The 15,366-nt window shown below is 37.3% G+C and overlaps 1 protein-coding gene across 11 annotated transcripts in view; it reads left to right on the plus strand.

Annotated features, from left to right (window-relative positions):
• The window catches only part of MAGI2 (membrane associated guanylate kinase, WW and PDZ domain containing 2), a 702,680-nt gene that overhangs the window by 194,191 nt on the left and 493,123 nt on the right, over positions 1-15,366 (plus strand). For all 11 annotated transcript variants that reach the window (XM_015627313.3, XM_033514718.1, XM_015627312.3 and 8 more), the window contains exon 2: positions 14,929-15,045. In XM_015627313.3, coding sequence (XP_015482799.1) covers positions 14,929-15,045 — 117 coding nt within the window. The remainder of the gene's footprint in view (positions 1-14,928; positions 15,046-15,366) is intronic.

Consider the following 15,366-nt stretch of genomic DNA (forward strand, 5'->3'; position numbering starts at 1 on the left):
GCAAATGAATTCACCACAGAAAAAGGGAAGGGTCTCTAGCTTTTCTCATCTTCAAGCCTGTAGATGTTTCTGGAAACAGCAGCAGCAACATGAATTAATAGGCTTAGTACAGGGGTCACTGTACTGGTTGAAATAGATTATCCTGCAACGTGTGGGAGGTCAGACTAAAGGACCTAAAGGGTTTTGCTGAACTTGAACATCAAGTATTAGTATCTGTATTCTTAAAATACAACTGTATACCTTTGTTCATGTTTGGGGTGGTTTTTGATCTTTCTAAATCGGCAGCCACCGAATGACAGATATGACTTCTCTGCGTTATGCTTTTAAATTCCCCATGTTTTTGATGCAGAAATTAAAAAAATGTAGTTTGCCTTAAAACAGAAAAGAAGTAATGTTAAGGCTGTCTCATGCTCGATTCCATGTTTAGAGACATAAATATTGCTCAGTGACATTTTTCTAACCCAATCATTGTTTCAGTAGCCTTTGGCAGCCTGGCTAGTTTGAATCTGAAATTCTGAATAAATTATTTCTAATATCCAGCATTTTTCAGTATAGTTTTTTTCTTGTTTGTGGTGTAGTAGTTGGCTGCTATCCCAAAATGCATCCTTTTTCCCTTTGTGTTGTTCTATTTTTGGCACAGATTAATACAGGCATTAATATTAATAATAATGGTGGTGATGATGATGAAAGCAGCAGTAGCACTGAGTGTGTTTTGGAGTACTTGTTAGGGCAACAGATAACTGTTAGGCTTGCAGAAGAGCAGCAAAAATAAGATACATAGCATAAGTTAGTATAGCATGAAAAGAAGGGATTTCTAGCAGGAAAACATTTGCAGTGAGAAATTAATTTTATACTTGAGTTCATCCCCCAGATCAGTATCACAAAATGCAGGCTGGATTCATTTTGGTTGAAGATAAAATAGCCAGCTCTGACAGGCCCACCATGAGTCCATGGGCTTAGACTAGTTGGTACTTTTTAGGAGATGCTGTAGTGCTGGCAGCATCCTCAGAAGTTAGCATTCCTCTTGGTTTTCCTTGATGTATAGCATTCCTTTGTTGTTGAAATATCTCCAACCAAAATAAGTTGATATCTTCATACACTGACTATTCCCTTTCTGAATAAGGGCATCTGCCAGCTCTTCTTTGACAACTGGTGAATTAGTATATCTTTTATGTATTCCTTGAGAACAAAACTCAGATCCCCTTTTCATGGTGTCTTTGGTCTATTGCTGATTAAAAGATGCCTCCAGACTTCAGTACAGGACAGACTGCTCTACTCAATTTTCTTTGAAATGTCTCTCCTCTATTTGTTTAATTAAAGCACCAAAAATCAGATGCTTTTGTGGAACACTTCTGAATTCACCTCAGGAATATGATCATAGTTTTAACTGAAGTCAGTATCTAAGCAGGCAGCCATGGATGCTCTGCTCCAAGCTTCAACCAACATCAACACATTCATAACTTTTTAAAATATTTTGGTTTCTTTCTTTTTGCTGGGACGAATGTGACTTTCACTCCCCTCACTGTGTCAGAAGAGTTTCCCTGCTCTAGGTGTTCCCCCTTAGAAATTCACTATTTTGATGTAGAAACTGGTTCTGAATCGGGGTTAAACTGACATTCTGACACCATTGCAACTTGTTATTTGTGCAAATAAAAAAATCTGATCATTAGCAGGGAGTCTAAATTATTTTTTGTTTATAATATTCTTTGACTGCTAGCACAAATATTTCTTCCCCTCAGTATTACAGAGTCTGAAGGTCCTTAGGGCAGTTGGCTTGTGCTATACTTATATAGACATGTGTAGATATTTCTTTTTTTATGAGGCATTTCTTTAAATCTGACATCTATTGCAAGAAAGAGGTATAAAGATGCAGATGTGTTAGGTTCATGCAGATTTATACAGACCCAATACTTGCTTGTTTGGGACATCAAGAGCCTTGGTCCTGTGGGGTTCACTTCCCCTGAGGACTCAGCGTGGCTGGCAGGGCCAGTGGGACCTGCTCTCTATTAATACTGATCCCCAAGCTGCACTATTTTTTCAGTTTCTGAGTTTTTGAGAAATTCACATTGAGCAAGTCCAGTGCAATCTTTGAGTTCTTCTACCATGTAAACTAGCTTACAGTTTTGGGGCATCATTTGGCAGCTCAAGGAGCCTTCAAAAGCAATGTCAACATTCAAATTGAGCCCTTAGCATGTTTTAGTCTGAAGGGACTCCTGAAACAAAAAACTCCTTCCCAATGTGCAGTGGATGATATGGTTTATTTATTGCATTAAATATGCATTTTAAAGTCATTGTTTCATCCTTTTCTTGTCTTCCTAAAGCAAGAGGCACTTGTAGAGTCCCTAAATGTAACCACCTGGTTTTTCTGCTCTGACTCCTTATATCCCAAAATCTGAATGCAGACCTACTCTGGCATTAGCATTATTTGAGCTTGTTAGTATAGGATGAGTAAACAATCTGACTTGCACACTAGCACTGTTCTGTGTATGAGGCCCAAGTTCACCAGTATTTGTCCATGAGGCCTCACAGTAGTGTTTCAAAATGGATAAAGGTAAAATACTTCAATACTCAAGTTATTCTGTTTCCTTTTAGTCTCCAAGTGTGTAGAAGAGAATACATGACATGAACAGAAATTTTCTTTAATATAGCTGTGCAAGCGTCCAAGAATCCGGCCTTTTATTGTTTTAATTTCCTTTTTTATTGCAGTCTTAGAGAAACAGAAAATTTTTACTAGCTTCCTGATTTAAAACCATAAAACTCTCCATTATCTCTGCATGCTAGTTTAATAGTGTCAAGCGTGTTAAAAATAGAAAAAGGTAAATTGACTGCTAGCATTTCTTATATGGTGTAATATTTACTTACAGTATATTAGGTCTGTAGCACTAAATGAAGGAAATGGCATTAGGAAAGTACAGCTCTAATACTTTATGGGGTATGCATCAAAATCTCACCAGAGAAAGGCAGGTGAAATTACAGGCACATCCTGCTTGATAATGTTCGTGTTTGAGGCTCTTGTAATGGCTTTGTACCATATGCAGACTGATATTGACCTTAACATGCACAGATAGAACTGGAAATGTGTAACTATTAATCCACACCTCAGTGGCTTGCCAAATTCTTTATTGTCCCATGATTTTAGCCCTCCAGTTTTCTCTTTTAATTAAGTAACAACTGTGAAAATGTAATAAATTCTGTGCAAAACAACTAAGCATACTCCTGAACTACAGACTGTATTGATTTCAGTCCAGTAGATCATAGCCATGGGGACAATGTGCCTGAAGGGTAACAAAATGAACCTACAGCTCTGTCATCTCATTTTTGTCCCCTGTTGTGACACCTTTCTGCTTCTGGGGATGCAGAGTGAGCAATTTTAGTCCGGCTGTAATTGTGTGTTTTGCTCTGTGGCTCAGCAAACTGGGGTATTAGAGAAATGCAGCAGCAGTCTCTTCCCCAGAGGTTGAGGGCATTGTGTCTCTGCAGGCAGAGTGGATGATCTTGCTGGAGTACCCACCATCTGCCCGCCTACAGCTCTGGGAACAGGAGCATTTTATTTCTCTGTTGAAACATATTATGTAAGCACACATTTTTCACAATCTAATTTTGCACAATACACAGTGTCTCTTTTGGTCATTTGCATTTTCTAGCAGTGCTAATTAAATCAGCACGAGGGGACTCAGCTAACCAAGTGAGACTGTCCCAGAATGTAACAGCCTCTTCATGCACCGAGCAGCTGGTTCAGCGCTCCAAGACCAAGTGCTGTCTTTCATGCTAAAGCACCATTCTACACAAAAGGTATCTTTGATGGCATAAAGACATTGCTCTATTGGCAGCACATACAGTAATTTTGAAGGGTCTTTTGAGTGGCATTAAAAAATTATAAATTTTTTTGTTTTAAAAAACAGTTGTTTTTGTAGGTTTTTGAGAACAGGCTAATTCGAAACTTCATTGTGTTTGTGTGCGTTGGATCTACTATTTTTATCTGACCCAGAGACATGGGCTCATGCAGTCTGGCTGTGCCTAGAAGTGAAGAACAGTGTTGCAATGCTTAGAAAACTCTTTCACCAGTAAGTACATGGCAATCATTTGTTTTGTCATCTACAAATCTCTATGTTGTATTTTGTGCTTATTTATTTGCTTTCATTTCATCCTGCCAGCTTATCTCTGAGACAAGTAGGAAGATTTTTCCTTTCCATATGGGTAAAAAAAAAAAAAAGTGACTGTAGGAATTGCATCCTCAGTGGGAGTGATTCAGAGGCAGAATTAGAGAGGGTGTCTGCCCTGCCATGTTGCAGCAGCCAGAACAACCAGACTCTGATGTTTCTTTTTTTGCCTTGACAAAATGTTTGTCAGAGACAGACCACCAAACATAACGACCCAGAGTGTGATCCAGTGCAATAGTTCTCTGATGTGAAGTGTTCTGGTACCTGGAGCTGAGTGCTTTTATGACAAATATTGTTATATTTAATTAACACCTAAGTAGGGTGTTAATTCCCTTTCAGTGGAATTTACAGTATGGTCTTCTTGTAAATCTCCAAATAGTACATCTACTGCTAGTCTAGTTTGATTTGTTTTTAAGCCTAATAATGACCTATTCCAGTAGTAGAGCAGAACTTGTTCCAGGTGACCTGAGGCACTCTGCTGTCTCCACTCTCTCCTGTCTTGGCTGAAGAGCAGGTTTCTTAGTGTGCAGAACATACCAGTGCTTCAGTGTTTTCCTACAAGGGCTCAACACTGCATCCACCGGTCCTGTGGCCTCTCAACACGCCAAGGCACTCACCTGCTCTTGGCTTGGGGACCTCCCTCAGTTTCCAGCATGACTTGTTTTGGTTTTGTGTGCTGAGAAATGTTCTGACTGTCCTGGGTAACTTGGGCAGTAACTGCGAGGTGGTGCCACGGTGGGCAGCAGGCTGAGAGGAACATCCCACACAAGCGAAACACAGAGGGCTGAGACACCTAACTGAGTATTGTGGTGTTTATAAAACTGGAGGATGACTTCTGAGCCTCAGGCTTATTTGTATGTTTTGTGTTGCCTTAATTTCCCATTGCCAAATAACAGCTGCAAAACATCTCCTCTTTTAATTTTTTCTCAGCTTTTTACTTTTGTTTTGACTTGATATGAATGCCATGACCCTTGATTCTTGAAAACAGCATTTTCAGGGAAGGAAACACATTTGGTAACATATATGCAATTCAGAGATTATCAATAATTTTGTGAACTCTGAAAAATTCAGATTATCTATTGCAAAATTGAGTTTGCGATTGACAAGTTTCTTGAGTACAAAGTCTGCAAAATGCTGTTGTGCTATTTATGACTATCTGAAAGCAAGACAGTAATGTATTATGGTAGTGGTTTTTTATGGTACATTATGAGTTCAGACTGAGATGCTACAAAGACTTTAAAAAACCGGGCTGCCATGATTCAGATACCAACCTAAATCATATTTTTAAACTATTATTAGAACTCCTACAATGGTAACCTCTGTGAGCTTACTTCCCTCATAAATTGTGTATTACTGGGATTCTTTTACCCAGATTAATTTTTTCTTTTTGCAAAATGTCAGCACATAATTCACAGCCTATTAATATGGCAATATTATTTCCAGAAGTAAGGAAAATAAGTCTCTCTCTCAAGCAATTAAAATTGTGCAGCTATGATTTAAGTAAAATACCTTTCATATAATTCAAGTCTGGTAAAATAATGCCACTATTCCAATTCAGCCTTTCATATTTTATTTAAATACATGTCAGACCTCAAAGCTCCATCACAGTTGTCTTCCACAAAGATAAAATGAAGAGTATTAGAGAAAAAGAATATTTGTGTCCCTAGTAGATGAACAGTTGTACTGATGTATTAATAGAAAGAGAGTATTAGACAGAACAGCAACTTTTCCATTAAAGGTGAGGAGCAATTTCTGTCTACTTTTGTGAGGAGCTGGCTTTACCCATTGCAAAGCAAGGACATTAGAATGTTTTTCCACTGGAAGAGAAATTTGAACATACAAAGTTCAAATTTGAACAAACAAGTTCTGCTTTGGGGTGGGTAAGAGAAGTTGTAGGACAGAATCTTCACGAGGAGTGTCAGTCTGTCCATGTGGCTGCTGGGGGCAGGTGGCCCAGAATGGAGCTCAGAGGGGACTGCAGGGGCTCTGGATGTGCACAGCAGAGGTGACACAAGGGACATGGGTGTGGCTGCTCCTGAGCAATATTGTCTGAGCAGGCCCTTCTTCCAGGTGCTCTGGGCATCCACAGCTGACCCCAAGGGAGCCTGCAGGGTTTTGCTGCTGGGGGAGTCACCCTTAAAGCACAGAGATTTACACTGTCACAGTGAGGCATAATTTGTATCCAGCCAGAACAAACCAGGCCCCCATTATCTCCATTACTGTGTATTACAGATTAATGCTGCATTTTTCAGAGAAGTCAATTTGTCTCTTTTTTCCTAATGAACATGTCAGTAAGCATCACTTAGGTTTTGGTTTTTTCTTCCAAGTGAACACATAAAAAGTATTTTGCTACAGTTTGATAAAAATAAAATTCTTACAACTTTATGTCATTTTTTTTCCTCATTAATTAAATTTGTCTGTTGGACATTTCTGACTAATATAGAACTTCTCAGAATATAAATATATTTGCTGGAAACATATCCAACTCAAATAACAATGTAAGTATTTTTCTGAAGCAAAAACCAGCCTTACTAGTCTGTTCAAATGTTTTTAGTCCAATACAGTCAATCTCTGGTTAAACCTATTCTGTGAGTTTTCATCTTTATGAGCCATCAGTTTTCAAAGAGGCTTTGTCTTTAGAAGAATACCAATAAGATGTATTCTTTCCTTTTTCCAACTGGCTTCTTCAAGTCAGTTTCTAGAACTTTCTTCGGGAGCTGTATTTGAGAGCTTGGTTACATAACAAACATTGGTGTTAGCAAATTTCATACTCTGTTGTGACACCCTTTGACCAAATAGAAGGAGATTTCCTGGAGTGGGAGCATCTGAATGCCAGGTAGTGTTTGACTGCTAGTAAAGGCTCCTGTAAATATGTACAAATTTCAAGAGAAACCTGTCTGTGCAAATATTGCTGGCTTCTATATGACTGCACAGGTTTAGTGTGGGTTTTGACATTCTCATTTTGTGAGCAAATGTATAATCTCTTACAATTTTATATTTGTCAAAAACATTTGTAAGGATAATTATTTGCCTTGTAGCAAGTCTTATAGGAACAATATGAGTCTTTTAAATATCTCAGGAGCAGTCATTAAAATTTTTGTGTAAGTTAAAAATCAAATTATTGATAAACAGGAGGCATCTACAAACAGCTGGTTCATAATTAGCTTTAGCAAATTTGCAAAACTGGAGTTAAAGGCAGTTCATTTCCAGACAATCTTTGCAGAGAACAGCAGCATTATTTGAACATCACTTTATTTATGCACCTATTAATTGGAACACCAAATAAAAGATGTGTATTCTGAAAGCAAAGTGCCCCAAACTGTCCTCTCTATTACAGGAATGACAGCTGGACTTTTTTTTTACCAGCCAGTTAAATCGTGGCATTTCTCAGCAACTTCAGTCTAGAACTGTGCTGAACAGTAAATTAACTGAAGAGAGCAAAACAAAGTACCTCTAAATAGAAAAGGTACAAAATTATTTTACTGGGTAAATATCCGTATTTTGAGGTTGACTTGGGGTAATTTTGATATTAGAAACGTTGCATGCAGCCTTTGGAAGGTGCTGCAGTTGGCTTTGCAGTGGAAAACTCTCTGTAGCCACCAGGAGTGGAGCTCTGTATTGTAATAAGAGCTGAAGTTCAGCAATGTGAGGTAAAGTACAAAATGCAGATGTGTTTGGCTCAGTTGATTCTCCTGCTGACACAGCCTCTCTGTATCATTACAAACCACATTTTTGCTTCCAGCACACTGCACACTTGTGTCTTCACATTTCAAACAGAGGCTTGAGGCTAGCCACAAAAACTAAGAAAATAAACCAGGGAATGATACGCTTTTACAGTGTTCCTAGAATCAGTCTTCCCCCGTGGTGCTGGTCTTATTTGTGGCTGCTCCAGGGTATCCTGTTTATCTGGTCCTCAGACTACCCCAGAAGGTACAGCAAAGGCAGGTAACACAGTGGTGAGCTGGACCCAGGGTGTCCTTAGGCAGTGAGGACTCCTCTTTTCCCAGAAACAAAGTGGAAACTTTCTCCTCTGTGAAGATCAAAGAGTGCAAACCTCAGCCTGTCATTTGGTCTGAGGAGAGCAGGTGGAATATGTCATCTGTAGAGATTAGGGAATTGCATATTTGTACAGACACATTCATCCAAATATGAATTCTCATAGTGGAGAAAATCAGGCATTGGCTAGAATTTATTGCAGGTTTTTTAATAGTCTGTATGTAGTGCCATCCCCATCCAGTTTAATCTGTAAATCCTACAATCTTGTATTTTAAAATTTTGAATTAAAAATGCTAGGAGGAAGAAATCAAAGGATAAAGCTAAGGATGCAAGTCTAATTGTTAAAAATATGATACATGTGTATGATATACAAAATATATTATAAAAAAGATATATAATAAGCAAAAAGGTTAGTTATATAATCCATACCCAAAGAGAAAGACTACAAAATAGCAGGCTATGAAAGAGAAGGCCATTTCCCATCAATAAATTATATCTTAAAATGTTTTTCATTGTATATAGCACATAGAAGAATACAGAGATCTAATTTATTTTTTTTTTCCAAAACCTTTAAATTTATTTAGATCTCCATTAAAGGATCAGGGAATACAATTAATTGCAGTAGCCCCAAATATGAAAGAAATTAATTTTCTCCATCAGGATTTTCTTGCATAATTCCCTCTTGGTTCTGTGTCACACACATTCCACAGAGCTCATGGCTCATACCTCACCCCAAAAGTTGGAGGCTTTGCAGATAAGTCAGGTGGCAGACGTGGCTGAAGGTAGAGGTGAAAGGCAGGCAGAAGTGTTCACAGTTTAATCTAGGGATAGAAAGGCTTTAAGCTAAAATGCATCTTCAGCTGATGTCTGGCAGTGTAATAACTGCTTCTCATAATTTACTAAAGTTTGTTTGTTATTTTTACTGTTATGGTGTTTACATGTTTTACATGAATTCCTGAAGGAACATCCCTTGTTGAATATGCTCATTATACCATGACTAGTGAAATGCCAACACTCATCTTTAATCTGAGCACTAGATAAGTTTGTTGAGAATAATTTCCCTTAAATAATAGGCTCAACTACAGGCTGTATTTTAATAATGAACACTTATCCAACCAAGAGTTTTCATATTACTTGGAATTTTCTTATTCTCTCTTAAATATGATTTTTTTGGTTAACTGTTGCCCATTAAAGAAACTATTAAAAGTAAAGCATCTTACACTGACTCATAAGTTTTAAATGCTTGAGATCTTCATTAATCAAGTACTAAAATAAGACATATTTAATTTGTTAAAAAGTAACATTTGTACTACCAACAGAAGGAATTCATATGAGTAGTGGTAATCATAATTTTTTTTCTTTAATGAAGGCTTTCTTAAGGATTATTTTTAAGTTTGTTACAATAAAATATTACTGAACTTGTGGGAGGGGAAAAAGGAATTGTGGTGCTCTTCTTCTGAGAGGATCATACAGCGAAAAACCTGGGAATACAGCAGGAAATTTTGGTTTATGCTTAAAATCTTTCAGAGTATAAGATGGAAGGAATGTTTGGGAGCTGTGTGGTGTGATGTGGGCTTTCTCACAGCTGTGTGGTGCCCATCCCTCACTGCTGCGCATTGCTGATTTTTGTGCATCAGCCTGGAGGTGTGCAGGTCTGCAAAACAAGATGGGAAGAGGGGAATTATAGGTCACCTCACATTAGGTTGTAAATGACAGAATGAAAAACATAATATAAATGGTTAAAGTTAAAAAGGATTTTTCACTAAAAGGATTGGAATGACTAAGATAGGTTCTGTAGGGTAATTTCAGGTATTCTGGATTCTTACTGGACCATTTAAAAAGACATTCAGAAATGAGCAATTAGACCATGCACACAGATTTTTACTTGTGATGACTATGAGTTTCTTGTTATATCCCAGAGAGTCATAAAAAATATTCTTGCACTCACCTTCCTGGGTAAAAGAAATTTCTCTCATTGGTAGAGAAAAGAACTAACAAATCAGATATTCCTGATATAGCTGATTTAAAGAATTTAGGTCATCATTTAGGCTGCTTATGGAAAGGTCAGTTAGATTATCTGTGAACAGTGAAGGATAAATTAATGTAGCAGGCACCAAATTGCATGTGTTGTACTGAAGAGGTGCAGAAGAAACTTGAGCTGTTGTCAGATGGCCATGGACCCACACCATGGTATAGATATAAAGCTCCAGGTACCACCTGAATAAATAATTTGGATGAGACTCTCAAGCAGAATGCTCCTGCTGAAGCTGGTGAAAGCCAGGTCATTCAAGGCATTTGATTTTGCCAGATATATGGCTTATGTTTACAGTCAGAAACAGAAGCTTATTAAAAACAAAGGGAGAGCCAGTCTGATTAAAGTAGGGCAGTAGAAGAGAGGGGGTAGTTTATACTGAAAGTTTATGAGGTTGTCTGCTTTATCATTACAGAGCAACAATTCTAAGATATTTCCTTTAGTTTCCCAGACATAGATCATGTACAGATGCAAATATAAATCTAAAAGTCTTGCTTGCACATAGATATTTCTAACCAGGAGTATTTACAGAAGCCAGGGAAACCAAAATATTTTAAATTTTAATCCCAGCCAATAAAATATCTAAGGCAGATTATTCTCAGATGAGATGCAATTGATTTTATTGTTAAAAAATTCCAAATAAATTACCATACCACATTTTGGGAAGCCAATTAAATGAGAGATTATGGTACAAGATGAGCAAATATGAACGGGTGAATACTCAGAAGTGTTTGTTGAAAATTTACACCAATAAAAATATGTTACAGGTGAAACAAATTATTTAGAGGAGGAACAAGAGGGATGTTTGAAGGAACAAGAGGGATGTTCATTGAAGGAACAAGAGGGATGTTCATGTTTACATATTCTTCAAGGAAAGTACAATGCAAGTGCAGACACCAGCTGGAGCATCAGTGAGATAGCACACAGGAACTTACAAAAAAATGTTATAATATTTAGAATTAGAGAAAATTATAAACCTTTATCCCTGCCATTTTCTTGGAAATGGCAATTATCTTCAGGTTTGAATCTTCTAATGAGCTAGAAACCATTCAGTACCCTTTTGACTGTGTGTTCCTTATTGTACTTTTCTGATTGGACTTTTCTACTAGATTTTATAAAGACAAACAAACATGAGAAATACATTAGAATACTAAAAAGATATGCCTTGCTTATTAAATTCATAAGTACTACATGCAAACAGAACAGTTTTTAGTTCAGCCAAGTGTGTCTTATTTTAAAATGTCTGGAATCAACTTCAGTCATGGTTATGAGTTTGCCGTCATGATTGGTAGCTGTACCTAAACCACACATGCATTATACAAGAGATCATTACTGGAAGTATTTAATTCACATCCTATGTTTCTCAGCTAGCAAAGCAAAGGGAGTCATTGGAGTGAAATGAAACTGAAACAGAGCACAGGCCCCAAGCCAGCAAAAAGGGAAAAACAACAACCATAAAAGCACTGCATGGCTGCAAGCCAGTGAATGCTCCATCATGCAGTTGTCAGCCTCCTCCTGTGGCAGCGGCCAAAGAACCCTTTAAATTATGGTCTCTGGGTTGGGTTCCTAAAGCTTGAGCTGTGTAATCCCTCTGACACACAACAGTGCTTCCTGCTGCTGTCACATGCAGTGAGCAGGATGTGGCTGGGGAGCTCCTTCCCTCCGAGCTCCAGCTTGGGAGCCGCAGGGCAGCGCCGCGGGATCTGTGGAACAGCGCGATGGGCACCGGTGGTCCCTGAGCACCAGCCCAAACTCCTCCACTCTGGGAGGCCTGGCAATAACAGAAAAGAAGGGGGTCAGGTTCATGTCAGGAATTTCTCAACATGTCAGTAATTTTCAGTGTTCGACAAAAAAGAGAAAATAAATGGAAGTTGAATTCTACAGAAACCAAGTCAGTCACTTGTCTAACTGGGCTGGATAGGACCATTAAATAGTAGTTACTGACTGTAAAAATGCTTTTTCCCTGTTTCTTCTTCTATGAACTTACTGTTAATGTCACTGTTCCTCTTTTCCTCTAAAGTAAACCAAATGCTAACAATATCTGTGTCTTATTTTCAGCATTTTGAAGGACATATTCCTATTATTATTATTATTATTCATGTTATTCTTGATTTATAAAGCCTGTAACACAAACTGTAATACAATGCTGCTGAATCAAGGCTGGTTTACATATTTGCAATTCACTATAGTTTTCTTGCAAAAAGTCTTATGGACCCATAAGTGCACATGCAGGATGTTGTCCTGATTGTACTTCAAAAAGATCAGGCTGCTCCAGAGTTCAGGTACTATAAATACCACAAAACCAAGTCAATATGCTTTTAAAAATCATCAGGTAAAACTACAGAACTTTTTAGGGGAGAAAAGCAGTAGAATGACAATTGAAAGTATGAACTAAAAATATACTGCATCTGTTTTTCAGGGCTCTAGAACTATTTTATTTTTTTACGATTTTCAGGAGGAAAAAATTCATTGTTATACCAGATTTTAAAAAAAAATTAGTAGCTTATGCCCAAAGAATTGAAAAACATGAATTAGTTCAGGAATGGAGTGGCTTTTTAAGAAGAAAATTTGTAATTGTACACGTGTTGACTGTAGTTAATCTGACTGCTCTTTGAAATCAACAGAATTCTACAGTATATACTCAGATGTTAAGAAAATTGTATTGTTTCCATTGTGTTTGGAAGCTGCTAAGTTTTATTTCCTCTACACCAAGGTTTAATTTCTGTTTATTTCTGTTAGAAACGTGCTTTTGAATTGCATGTAACAAATGCAAGGCTGTAGGCATTTCTTCCTCTAAATACACATTTTTGTATCTAGTTTGAAATACGCAATTTGCCGTAAATAGAGGTGACTCTTTTTATGAAGTGCTTAGGAGGTTTTAGTGCATTCATTGCACATGTTGAAGTAAATGAACTAAATGTGTTTCAAACAAATGTGTTTAAAACAAGAGACTGTAAATAAAAATGCACTTTGAGGGTCAGAAATCTATGTAGGTTCCTAAACTTACTGATGTTATAAGTTGAATGATTTGGGTTTGTGTCAGTGGGCAGGCTACAGCTGTTCTTGAGCTGGCATTTTCTCAGGCTGCCAAAAAGCATCTGCATCACTGGGCATGTTCTGTACATTAGAGCAAGAGCTGCAGGACCTTTACTCTCTGCAGCTGATCATGAAGGACAGCAGACTCAGAGAATTTCTCTACAGCCTCGTCAGAAATCTCAAAAGAAATTAGAAGTAAGGATGGTCTTGTCTGCAGACTGAACCTATTGCAAGAAACAGGGTGAGCAGTACAAAGCAGGAGATCAGTTAGAGCTTGGGGATCCTGGAAGAAAAGAGATCCATATGGAAGTTCTCAGCCTCAGGGAACCAGGCATACAGGTATTTTGTGTTTTATAAGCTGGGGTGCTTTTTTCCCCCTTCTTTTGATTATGAAAGTGTGCTGGGTCTTTTGGCATTAGCTAAAGAGAGAAATTATTTATAAGCTTTTTATAAACCTGGAACAAAAGGTTTTAAAGTTACTGACAAAGGGCAGCAGTAATGACATTATGGAGTTATAATAGGCAGGTAAATAGGAATAGCTGTAAGAAGAAATATATTTTAATTTATAACCATTTGTGCTCTCCAGTGACTTTCAAATAATTAGATAGGGATGTTATGTGTTCCTATTTACAGGAAAATCTTTATATAGTCTAAGTCAATAAGAGTTTTGGCAGAGGGTCCAATAACAAATGCCATTTGAAAAAATGTTTTAAGGTTGCATGTGTGAAGCAACAAGTTGGGGATCTATCCACTTGAAATTTTTCATCTTGGGAATATATGTCAGAACTCAATATAGAAATGATTTTCTATATTTTTTCTATGTCAGAATTTCAGTGAGAGAAGAAATTGAGTTATTTATAGACTTCTCCATAATTATAAATGTGATCCCTATTCAAGGTTAAAAGAAATGGGGAGGAACTATATTGGGAAATGCTTATTAATCATGTTGGATTAGATTTATAGATATGCCTTTCATATTAGAACATGATACACCCATCAGTGGCTAAACAGTAGTTTAAATAGTTTTGTCCTAAAATTATAGTCAAAGTGGCAAATACAAGGTTTTTTACTCAGTTTTTTTCACATTTGTACTACTTTGCTGAGATGTTGTCATGACATTTTTGGTGGTGGAAATAAAATATGAACTCTTGTTTTTGATATTGTGTCTTTCAATTGTGAGTTCTATCAGAAATAAATAAAAGAAAACATATAACATTTATATGATTGCCAAGTACAGCCACATTTTATTGTGGTTACACAAGGACTAAAACCACTAAACACTGCAGAGAGATTTGGAACCAAAATTTTTGGTTTAATAATAAATGGGAAATTGGTATAAGGTCCTGGGAAACATAATATCTAATGCTTTATTATTTAGATACATATGTAGGTAGTTGTATAATAACAATATGTTCAAGTTTCGTGTGGAATGAAAATTGACAGCTCTGTCCATAACCCTGTGTGTGTTTTCTGAACTGTACAGATTTAGCTAGTTGTCATTAACTGTTTTTAACCTTTACTAGTATCAATAGTAAAAAATACTGTACCAACCACATGCTTTAACCAGAAAGCTCTGCGTGTTTTGTTCTCCATCATGACAGAAACATGAAGGAAAATGAGCCACAAAGATTTACAAGTGATTCATTGCTTCCATCAAAGCAATATAATTTTAAATTGTACTTTCATTTGTCTTTTCCCTGACAGGAGGCATTGTTGATAAGGACCTTCGTCACTACCTCAATCTCCGATTCCAGAAAGGTTCTGTGGACCATGAGCTCCAGCAGATCATAAGAGACAATCTCTACCTCCGCACAGTGCCATGTAAGTAGGGTGCAGGTGGACAAACCTGGCATTTTAGTGGCAATAGACCATCTGGGTGAATGCTGCTGAGGCCCTTTGCAATGAATGAAGAGGTGGTCTGTGGATAAAACAGACTTCTTGTTAATAGATTTGTGGTTTGGTTCTAGTCTTCCACATAACTGCTGAGAAATTCAGCTGTGCAATGGTGATGTTTTCGTGGTGTTTTCAAAGTTGTAATTTCATGAAGTCTGGCTCTAGAATAATAATAATCTTATTTCTTCTGTAGTTTTAGAAAGCACAAATTTAAAGAGAAAAACCAGCAGTTTTCTGGGCTGGTTCAAT

Source organism: Parus major, chromosome 1A (assembly GCF_001522545.3).
Source record: "Parus major isolate Abel chromosome 1A, Parus_major1.1, whole genome shotgun sequence".
Classification (NCBI taxonomy): domain Eukaryota; kingdom Metazoa; phylum Chordata; class Aves; order Passeriformes; family Paridae; genus Parus; species Parus major.